The sequence below is a fragment of the Diachasma alloeum genome, unplaced genomic scaffold (assembly GCF_001412515.2).
Source record: "Diachasma alloeum isolate Michigan unplaced genomic scaffold, Dall2.0 Dall_scaffold_00315, whole genome shotgun sequence".
In the NCBI taxonomy this organism is placed as follows: domain Eukaryota; kingdom Metazoa; phylum Arthropoda; class Insecta; order Hymenoptera; family Braconidae; genus Diachasma; species Diachasma alloeum.
Window position 1 is genome coordinate 749,432 of NW_021680454.1, and position 11,548 is coordinate 760,979.

The following is an 11,548-nucleotide window of genomic DNA, read 5'->3' on the forward strand; positions in this document are numbered from 1 at the left end:
AGTAATAGACATGCAATTTTCGAGAATAATATTTTTTTTGAGGCTGTCACACGTGTACACGCTTCGCTCGTTTCGAAAGCTTACAGATGTTTGACACAGAGGATCGTAGAATGTCCTTTGTTAAATTCTGTTTTATTTAGTTGCGCTTGAGATCGAGGGAATCTGATAATTTCGATAACAAGTTGAAAGCGTTTCGTAATTCTTTAGGTAAATTTATGTTTTTCTCTTACAATGTAAAAGCTGATGGAATTAACGAGCCGTTGATTTAGTTAGTTGATTCTTTTGTTTGGAAATTCGTCATTCCCACTAATTTCCATCACTTATCATCGTATTTATTATCACCCCTACTGACTCATCAGTCCAGCTAATCACGGTGATCTGCGGGAGAGAGTAATAATTAACGTTTTGCTTTTGATGCTTGAATTTTTATTTTCTAATTGCCACAAGTTACAATAATTGAGTATTTTTAGTGTGCAGGTTTCGTTTATTAATTCATTTTCTTCGCCTGGAAACATTTTACGTAGTTGCCAGCCACTTCACACTCATTGTCACTCGTTTCAGCTGCAATTGGGAGAGAATTAATTAATTTAAATAAACAGTTACATTGGACAATAACATTGAACAGTAGGAAATTGATAAATCGTAACGTGTTGAAGTTGATTTTTCCTTGAAATTGTGAATTTTCAATGAAAAAAAATTCTTGCGATTTCTCTAGGTTTTCCCATGAAATTTTATCGTGCGCAGGGATGGCCATCAATCTTCCGACTATTCAATATCAAAAGTATTTCCGACTTACATTGATTACGCTTTAAATATTCTAATCAAAATTAAAAAATAAAATAATAATTAATAATCTAAATTTTCAACTGACGATGAATTACATATTTAATAATATTAGTAATATAATTTAATGATGATGATAATGATATTAATAATGAATTGAATATTTAATAATATTATTAAATATTTAATTAATCGTCAACTGACAATTTAGATTATTAATTATCCCTCATAAGAAATTTAGTATTTTTTACTTTTATAAAAGTAAATAATACTAAATTTCTCATAACGAATTTCCGATTATCCTACTAATCCTCAATAAATAATTCGGAATTTGAATATTAAAATTGATGATCACTCAATAATTAAAATTGAAGACTGATATTAACGAATTGACTACTTAATAATTTAACGATAATTATAATTTATGGAAACGGCTATCCCTGCTCATGCCCGTGTTGTCTCGGATCACTCCAACAAGACGTAAAGAGACGACTCGTTCTATCTTGCTACACTTAACCAATTCACTCTCGGATACCGAGGCAGTCCAGGGATTTGGGTTGAGTACTTACATTCGGGCTTACACGATTTCATTATCTCCGTGATTTTCCTGGCTTCCTCCTCGTGTTCAGGATCCCCCGACAGCATTTCCTCGAGGGCCGCGATGTCCATCTTGCCATCGGTCATCTGAAGGAAAGATAATAATCGAATCGTGATTGAATATTTTCATTTCTGTAATGAACATTTGTTTGTAGCTTGTTTTTTTTACTCACAAGGCCACTGTGAGTCATAACGCATGCATGGAAGCAGCGGATTTCCTCGTTATCGGCGAACTGATCTTTCTCCATTAGTTTAGCACTTTCTGCATAATTAATTGTTTGAAATTAAAATACTCTGCATATTAGAAATCGCCTTTTAAATCAGCGAAGTGGGAAAACAATTTTATCTCTGAATTGAAGGGAGATAGAGAAATTTTCGTAATGACCTTTTTTGTAGGTCTCAATCCGCTCTACAAAAAAGGTAATGACGGAAATTTTGCTATCTGCCTTAGATCCAGAGATATTCACTGAAAACTGACCAATAGTCAAAATTTACTCAAACGATTTTACTTCTTCACTAATTTCTCATAAGATTTTTTTAACAAGTGAAACTCCTTGGGGATGTTTATCCATTTTTCATATTCAAAGAAAATTCTGCAATTTTTTCGACTGATGAGGGAAAATCAGGTGCACTTGCTTCAACGAAATGCAATGAAAAATTGATTAAAAATAGAAATTAAAATAAAATTAAAAGAAAAAGATCATAAAACTCATAATCACTCAGTGCCCCACTTTAATATCGTCAGAAGTCACCTCGGAATTCCATTATTCAGAGAGAAATTTCCCCATCTCTCCTGAATTCCAAGCTATTCAGCAAAAACAAAGCGCCGGACTGACTCAGCTCTTTTTACCTCTCCACTACCGATTTTCAACTCCCATTGTTCACAATAATGGAGTGAACGAATCAACAAGTGCCTTCATCACAAACCTTCACTGAGTTTATCGATGCACGCGTCGATGCTCTCCTTCAGTGCCTTCATGAGTGGACAATCTTTATTAGGTGGATCCCCAGCCTGAAATTTTTACAATAATAAATATGGGCTTCCAAAATTATTAGAATCTGCAATTAATTAATTAATTATTGCCTCGATACAGTAGAACAAATAAATTATTATTTATTATTGCCTCGAGATATGCTGTTCTTTCTCAATAAAGATAATAATAATAATATTAACAATAATAATAAATAATGATAAATAATAATTAAAAATTCCATGACACGAAGAGTTACGACTTTGAGATTTTATTTCTCATTCTCATCTCATTTGAAATGTCAATGAGTTCTTGGAATTCGCATGGGAAAGAATGCAATGAAATATTCATTTCTATCAGGAAACGACAGTTGTAATCAATTTGAGAGTTGACAAAACATTTTTATTATTTTTAAAATAATTATTATTTTCAATCATTGATTTTTTTTTTTCATTTTTCAGTTTAATTGTCAATTATTATTATTATTATTATTATTAAATTGTTATTATCGTTATTGTTATCATTTGGTTGTAATTACAAATTTAGTTGCAAGCTTGTGAAACAAGATGAGTCAGTTTTACTTGATGATGAGTTTCTTTTAAATTCCTTGGAATTAAGTTTGATAACGAGATTTTTATGGATTCGATGATATGTAGGAGAGAAGTTTCCCTACAGTTGAGTTGAATCATCTTTGCTTCAGCACTTTTTGCCACGACATTCTCAACTTCCTGATTCATTTGTACTTCTAACTACTATTTCATTCTCCAAGGATAGAAATGAGTAGTGGAGTGATGAGGGGGAACAAGTAGACTCAACTCTTAATTGAGTTCTTGGGGGATATCTGTGGATCTGTGGGAGATAGTGATTTTTTTCTTGAGGAGCTCGGCAGAAATTTCACTCTCTCTTGGATTCGCTGAATCAACTCGTTACCTTTTACCACTTTATCACTGGAATATTCCTCTTTTTGGAATAATGAGGAATTAAGGATCTCGGGGGGAGATTCAATTAGACATTTTCAATCGTTGAATTTGTCAATTAATTTTTATAGTGGAAAATGGATTATTTATAAATTATTTATAAAAAATACTCATAATTTTCAAAACTTGGAATTGTTAAATTATTACATCAATTTTTTTCCAAAAGCAAACTTTCTAATTTTTTTCAGATTTTTAAATGTTTTCTAACGCTTCAATATTAACATTCAAAGTCAAACTTTCAAAGTTTAAATAATAAAATCATTGTAAAATATTCTGAAACTTGAGGTCAAAGCTCTGATGTTTGACTACAACAGTAGAAAAATATTTCACTGGAGAAAAAATAGCCAAACTACTTGAATATCCTTAAATAATTTTACGCTTCGCGGTAAATTTTCAAAAAATTTCAACATTATAATAATACATGAATACCCTGACATTCATTTTCCCTCCGCCACCTCTGATTCCCAATTCCCCCTACAATATAACGGTAATCGATAACTGAAGAAAGTTTCGACTCACAACGACAGCAAAAGCGCCCACAAGAGCAACGAAGAATACTCCACTCTTCATACCGAATGAATATTGAACAATGCGCCTGAAACACCTCGGCAGGTAGTTATTACACGAATTGACTGGTATTTTTCCAAACTATTCATATTTATACTGAAAATCCGCTCGGCAGCTGACAATTTGAGTTTTTTCCTCGCGATCTCGTGTTTTTTCTAGCACGACAGGAAACACTTCCTTGATAATTTCGTGCGATAGCGGAGTCACGTTGCGGCTCATCTTTGACTCCATATTCTCCGTCAATAGCGCGCAGTTTGTCGGAGCCCTAGATAATTAACGGGGAATAAAGATGAATGAGCGAGTGGCTGTGACAAATCGACCGACAACTTTGTGATGAATTTCTAGCACTCAATAGGCTCCCGATTTTATCTCTCACCGATGGAGACAATTATTCTCTTCATTTTTACGAGTCAATAGCTATGGTGAGTATGAATGACAATTAATAATAAATGATAAATGGTATAAACAAAATTCTTCAACTTTACGAGAGGAATATAGAGAAATATTTCTAATTTTTAAAGTTTTTCATCTGAAATTGCATAAATCTCAATCTCTGAAATTTTGCATAATCTCAATCTAAAGATAATGCAAAATTTAGAACCATAAATTTCATAAAATTAGTAAGTTTAGTCTAAACACTAGAGGCTATTATCAGAAATAGCTGCAAAGTCATCAGAGGAGTTCGCTTTATAGGTTTCTCCATTAGCCGAAGTATTAACGCTCTCAGAACCCCAGTCATTAAATTTTTTAATGTTTTCATAACGCTTTATTGCAATATTACAATTTATTTTTAAAAATTTTCATTATCCGGAAATCTATTGAATCATTAAAAAATGCTTATGATGTTTATGATTACAATTCGTTTAATGGCTATGACAATCGACCGAGTGAGGATGAATGACAATTAATAATAGATAAATGGTATAAACGAAATTCTTCAAATTTACGAGGAATTTTTAAGGTTTTTCGTCTAAAATTGAATAAACTGTCTCGATCTAAGGACGATGCATCATTTAGAATCATAAATTTCATAAAATTAGTAATTAAGCCACTCCATCTAGCCAATTTACGGTCACAAATAAGCAAAAATACAAAAAAACTTCTAACTTGAAAAAATAAAACTTCTCCTATTTTTCCAAAATTGAAAAAATTGGAAATAGGATTTTCATTTTTTGTTCAATTTTCATTCAATAATGATGAACAAAAACGATTGGTTAAATGACGAGATAAAATTAGTAAGTTTATTCTGAAAACTAGGAGCTTCCCTATGTGAATGTCTGAGCAAGTTTATGAATTTTGTAGAGGCTATTATCAGAAATAGCCGCAAAGTCATCCGAGGAGTTCATTTTATACGTTCCTCCATTAGCCAAAGTATTAACGCTCCCAGAAACCCAAGCATTAAATTTTTTAATGTGTTCACAACACTTTATTGCAGTATTACAATTTATTTTTTATAACTTCGCACCCAAAATCATCAATTTATCAACATTCTCGTTTTAAAAGTTCAATTTTGAAATTCTTCATTATCCAAAAATCAATTGAACCATTAAAAAAATACTATTGATGCTTATGATTACAATTGCTTTAATTTGTATGTACGTAAAAAATTGTTTCTTTTTTTTTATTCATCGTAGTCAGGATAATTTGGAATTGCGTTGATATTGCGCCCTGCTGTTGCATGGATCGATTGCGAAGAGACTTCCAGCAAACCCCCGGCTCTTCATGGGAAAAAGCAAACCTGCAACAGAGTTTGATACATAGTATCGTCTCATCCCAAGCTATCCTTATATTTTATATTTTTTCAGTCTGTTTCTCAATCATCTTACATTTTTATCCGTCTCATAAAAACACTTGATGAACTGCCAATTCGCTTCACAAGGCTCAGTACTCGTCACTGGAAAGTGGAAAATATTTTTTACTTTATACATTTTTTTTTAATTAAAAAAATTATCTCTCCCTTTGTACTATTCATTTTGGAAGTTCATATTATTGTTCTATTGTAATTTCAAGGAATTTCACATTTGAAAATTTAATATTTTATGAAAAAATCACTGGAAACTGTTAATTTAAATTCAATTATTCAAAAAAAATTCATAGAAAACAGGACAATTCGGTAAATATGCCGGATTCTTCAATTAACTGATGAATTCCGATGGGAAATTCAAATAGAGTGTAAGCACTCTAAAAAAATTTTTAATTAAAACAATTATCCCTCTCTTTGTACTATTGATTAATTCATTTGAGATGTTCATATTGTTCATATTCGCATTTCAAGGAATTTCACAGTTAAAAATTGGATATTTTATGAAAAAATAAATGGAAATCGTAACTTTAAGTTCAATTACTCCATAAGAATTCACAGAAATTCGGAAAAATCGGGTAAATATGCCTGATTTTTTAATTAATTGATGGATTCCGCTGGGAAATTCAAGTACTTTAGAACTTCTCGTCTTCCTGCTGCTCAAAAGTTCACAAGCTCATTGAATTTTCTATGAAATCTGACATTTTATTTTTTTGTTTCCTTCCAAATCGAATTCAATGTCACTCTCCTAAGAAGTCTATCCTACTCAACCCTCCACGAAATTTCCATTCGTTTCTGACTGTATTTCAACTACATAATCACCATATTAATTATATTATTATTAATTCTCAAAATTTAACGAAAAATTTGACTCTGTCAATACCTTTAGGAGCGCACAAGTTGATGACGTCCTTCAATCGTGCCGTTAAGTCATCAGCCGGCAGCATCATGTCCATTTGCTTCACCATATTCTCATAATTGGGTAGACCTTCTTTCGTTACCTAAAAACAGATTCCGCAAAATTTGGAGTAAAACAACTGGCAGACAGCATCCGGAGAATGTTTCGTTTCAATCGAAAAAATATCAAATCATTCTCATTGCTTCTCATAACAAACCATTTATTAAAACTTAACCTGCATTTCAATTTATTCTATTTTTTTCACATAAAATAAATGCATTATTATTTAGAAATGAAATAGTTTGGACGATCAAGAGACCGAATTTTTTATCACGCAAATGGATCAAATGGATTCTTGGTTTGGATCAAATAATTGAAACAATTTTCATTGATATTACTAAAAATATTAATTAATTAGTTAAAATATTAATTAATATTATTAATTAATGGGAAAAATGAGACAATTTGGACTTACGACTTTGACCATTTTCAGCAGGCATGAGTAGTAGCACTTCAGGGAGGGATCGTCCGGCATTGGGCCAGTCTTCGGCGCGTCAACCAAGTCTGAAAGGACATTATCTTGTTGATAAAGAATTCTATCGAATTCAATCTTAATTGATCAATCGTACTGTATCGCATCACCTGCACTCGCGCCGGTTTTTTGTATGCAGGTCTTCCTCATCGGCATCAGCATGTTCGTTACTTGCGGTATCGTCATTTTCTTCAAGTGAAAAATTAGTTTAGATGTTCAATTCAGTGGAAAAGCGATTTTCTAAGGGAATTTTAATAGAAACTCTATTTTTTAACGATTAAAAAACCTGTATGACATGAAATAGAATAATAATGGTTCATAAAACCCAGTTTGAAACTCTATTGAATAGAAATTTAATAGAATTTTTTAATATGTCGATCTTAACATTAATTTTTTCATTTTAACATTTCAGTAGCGAAGTGATCAAACGGTTCAAGTCGATTTTGAATATTCGCCAGTTTTCGATGAATATCTCGAAGTCTAAGGGAGATGGCAAAATTTTTCGCATAATCGTTTTAGTAGCACTCAATTCGCTCTACAAAAAATTTTATTATGAAAATTTTGCTATCTTCCTTAAATTCGGACATATTTCTGGAAAACTCAACTAAAGACTAAATTGACTTGAACCGTTTGACCACTTCGCTACTGATTTTATCACTTCACTGCTGAATTATTTATCAATCTTGTTTGCGAAAATGTCTAGATGACTTAATGAACGATTAGAGAATACTTACAGCCTCGGCATTCTCGAAACTCTGAGCAACCAAAAGTATCGCTAATCCAAGAAGAATACCACTTTTCATTTTAGAATTTTTATCCTTAGAGTGGGAATCCAAGAAAAAATTTCGAATTTTATCGAATCACTGAATTTTACGAGTACTTCCTAGCGCGTAAAACTGAGAAATGAATGGCAGAATTCGCTTATATACTCCATTTTATTCGGCGGAAACGCTGGTGGTCAGCCCACCGAAATTACAGGTGCTCTCGATGGACAAATGGTGTCTCAAACTCTGAATTAGAAAGAAGTAACTCATTATCTTCAATCACTTCTACATGTTAGGTAATGGAAAAGATTTAGTCTATTATTGGGGATTATGCGGATCGTCTGAAAGACATCTGAAAGACATCATCTCGGGGGGAATGGAATATTCGACGCAATTTTTGTCGGACATTGATTTACAGTTTTCGGTGGAGGGAGTGAAGACTTATTTTTTCAAACACACATTTGTGTTACATATTTTAACACAAAGATGTTTGTGACGGTTGAAAAACAATTAAAAATTCTTATTTTTGGGGAACAAATTATGAAATTTTACTGACGATTCAGTGTAATTCCAAATTTTTTAGACAACTTTGAATTTTTAAACAAAATAGGAATATTCAGTCCGAATTACACCGAATTTTTAATCAATTGAAAATGCAAAAATATATTCATCTGAATTATTTTGATTTTTAGTTCAAAAATTCGGGAAAAATTGATTTTTTGTCTCAATTTTCAGGGGATAATTGAATTGAAATTTACAGCTTCCCTTGATTTTTTTGTATGATTTTTAGTCACTCCTGATTAAATTTGAAACTCGGTGGACAGTTGAAAAAAATTAAAATTCTTTATTTTGAGTGAAAAATTATAGAATTTTCATTTTCATTGACAATTCAGTGGAATTCCACATTTTTTAGCAGCAGAAAGATCAGAATTCTTCAACTTTGATTTTTCCAACAAAATTGGAATATTCTGTACCAAATTAGACTGAATTTTGAATGAATTAAAAATTAATTGATTGAATCATCTTAAATTCTAATTTCAAAACTCTAAAAAAATAATTTTTTTTCTCAATTTTCATAGAATAATTGAACAGAAATTTAGAGATTGAAAGATGGAATTTTCAAATTGTGAATTATTGACGACAAAATTCCTTGAAATTCTAGTGTAACTGGTACTCGATAAAATCAGCAATTACAGCCCTGTAATTTTCCACGATTATTCGAAAAATAATTGTTGCATTTGTTCCACTCTCAGCCCAAAATAATCCTCCCAGTGACTTGTTGCCCGGGATTAAACCTGATTAGCTTTGCATTGTAGCTACCTGACTTATGATATTGACTGTAGGCACCTTTATGAGAGAAAGCGGGGCTAAATGAAGTGGTTTCAATAGCCAATAACTTACAATCAGGAGAATTAAAGGGCCTAGCCGGATAAACCCGCTGAAAATGCCCCCCCGCCTGCTTTTGCATCCACAATTCTTCCTCTTACCAGTGATGATGAAAGATGTTTACTCGCAAAATTTTAGATTTCTATCTTGATTCTGCCCAGAGAAAAAATAATTCTATTTTTTTTTCCTTGAAAATTCCAAATTTTTGAGCAGCACCAAATTTTTGGACAGCAAGACGATAATTCCCCGACTCACGTGAATTTTATACAATAACATGAAAATTTAAGAATATATTGAATTGAAATTCACAGTTTCTACAGATTTTTTCATCAAATTATGAATTTTCAATGACGAAATTCCTTAAAATTCCAGTGGTGCTGTCACTTGACAAAAATTCCAGCCAAAAAAAAAATTAATTCAGGGCATAATTTCCTATTTATCGACAGCAACAACAACATTAAACGTGACAGTATCCAATTATCCGCTCCATTATTATGCAATAAGTCACTTAATAATTAAAGAAAAAATCATTCATTTTAAATTATATTAATTTTTCTGAAGTTTCCCTGAATTTTCACCAAATTGTGAATTTTCAATGACGAAATTCCTTGAATTTCCAGTGAAGCAGTCACTTGACAAAAATTCCAGCCAAAAAAATTAATTCAGGGCATAATTTCCCATTTATCAACAACAAAAACAACACTAAAACAAAAAGTATTAAATGATCCGCTCTATTGTCACGCAATAAATCACGCCACAATTTTTAAAAAATCATTCATTTTGCATTGCATTATTTCCCCGAAGTCAATTAACAATCGCATGTGTTACTAAAATAATTGCATCAACACGCGTTTGATTTCCTCAATCGCCCCATCTGATTCAATTTGTTTTGATGTTAAAAAATGGCGTCCAGTTTATTCTCCATCTGATACATAGTGCACGTGGAACGGAAGCCACTAATGCTCTCCGCCGCAAGCCCAGAGTGTCATTAAAACTCGATTATACTTGACCACAAAGCCACATTTATATGAAATGAATTCCAAAACTTTTCCAATGCACTCCATTCCCGCGAAGATTCATTTCATTTTCTTCATCATCAGAGATTCACCGTTTTTTAATTACAGGGATGCTGAACGAAATGATTAGTCAACGGGAATTGTGATCTATCATCGGCTCAAGAACGTGGGATGACTAACATGAGAGTCATACGATAATGTCACAAGTTGGTAACAAGGATTGTGTTTCACAAAATCAGAAAAAGAGGGAATCGATCGGCAGCAATGCCTCGAGCTACTTGATTGTAAGTTTTCATCAGGGTTTTTTTTTTTCAATTAGGGGAGCCCTTAATGCTCGTACGAGACACAGATGACTATCGATTTTCTGCTGTAGATAGATTTCAAATTAACTAGTGTTACAACAACAGGAAACACTCGCTTTCTGCGACGAATTCCGTGGAATTTCTAATGGAACTTTATTAGAATTCTATTTGAGTTCTATAATTATTTTTTTATTTGCTAGCTTTAATAAAGAATTTTTTACTTAATTTTAATTTTTATTTGATTTTAATTTAATCAACAGTTTGGTACATTTCGTTTAAATTCGTTTTTGCTTAATTATTCATTCTATTGAATGAAATATTTTCATTAATTTGAAAAGTTTGAATATTTCTTCAACATTCTGTTCCTCATTCCACTATCATTGTGCAAAAAATTATGCAACTCTCCTCGGATTTTCTAAGAAAAATGAAACAAAAAAAAATCTATTGTAAAATATTATTTCTATTCAACTAATGAATATTTTCCTCTCACTCAATTGAGTTCAAGAATTTACAATGGAAAATCTCCAAGTCTACGGGCTAATCAGTACGAAAACAGTACAAGACCCTAGGGTTCACCTCAAACCACGCAATAATGAAATTAGAATAAAAATACAATTAAATAAATTTGATTAATTTCCATAATTTTCCATTTCAGTTATTAAATTCCCTGGCGAGTGATTTGGACTGTATGCTAAGTGAGCTCTGCAATAGTCCGACAGATCGTTTCAAAAGGTGAGTTTACGTCCCTCCAAAGGCATTACGTATACAGAGGCGGTTAATTTAAACAGATCGTATTGAGGTGAAGGGGGAGATCTTCTTCATAAGCCGAGCGACAAACTATTGCACGAAATCAACGACAGCTGGCGACCGTGCCATGCTTTCCAGTCACGCGCAAGTGCTCAATGATTACGCATAAATAAATTTTATGCTGGAGGGGGCGAGAGAGAGAGAGAG

General features: G+C 32.2%; 3 protein-coding genes across 5 annotated transcripts in view; 1 reads left to right on the forward strand and 2 right to left on the reverse strand.

The window, feature by feature from the left end:
- LOC107040013 (protein sprint) overlaps positions 1 to 11,548 on the forward strand; it is a 43,079-nt gene that overhangs the window by 4,880 nt on the left and 26,651 nt on the right. For 2 of the 3 annotated variants that reach the window (XM_015259901.1, XM_015259905.1), the window contains exons 2-3: positions 10,401 to 10,576; positions 11,250 to 11,326. In XM_015259901.1, the coding sequence (XP_015115387.1) occupies positions 10,490 to 10,576; positions 11,250 to 11,326 (164 nt within the window). In that variant the 5' untranslated portion in view covers positions 10,401 to 10,489. Of the gene's footprint in view, positions 1 to 4,168; positions 4,318 to 10,400; positions 10,577 to 11,249; positions 11,327 to 11,548 lie in introns of those variants that run through there. The other variant, XM_015259902.1, reaches the window with a different exon arrangement.
- On the reverse strand, positions 404 to 3,950 carry LOC107040018 (general odorant-binding protein 56a). The gene is made up of 5 exons (XM_015259911.1): positions 3,848 to 3,950; positions 2,308 to 2,392; positions 1,554 to 1,642; positions 1,353 to 1,467; positions 404 to 561 (listed from the first exon to the last, which is right to left on the reverse strand). The coding sequence occupies exons 1-5, from the start codon at positions 3,896 to 3,898 to the stop codon at positions 488 to 490; spliced, it is 414 nt and encodes a 137-aa protein (XP_015115397.1). The 5' UTR covers positions 3,899 to 3,950; the 3' UTR covers positions 404 to 487.
- Positions 5,298 to 8,019, reverse strand: LOC107040017 (general odorant-binding protein 69a). Its single transcript, XM_015259910.1, has 6 exons — positions 7,861 to 8,019; positions 7,237 to 7,315; positions 7,070 to 7,158; positions 6,580 to 6,697; positions 5,722 to 5,789; positions 5,298 to 5,633 (listed from the first exon to the last, which is right to left on the reverse strand). Exons 1-6 carry the CDS (start codon positions 7,927 to 7,929, stop codon positions 5,616 to 5,618), a joined length of 441 nt encoding a protein of 146 aa, XP_015115396.1. The 5' UTR covers positions 7,930 to 8,019; the 3' UTR covers positions 5,298 to 5,615.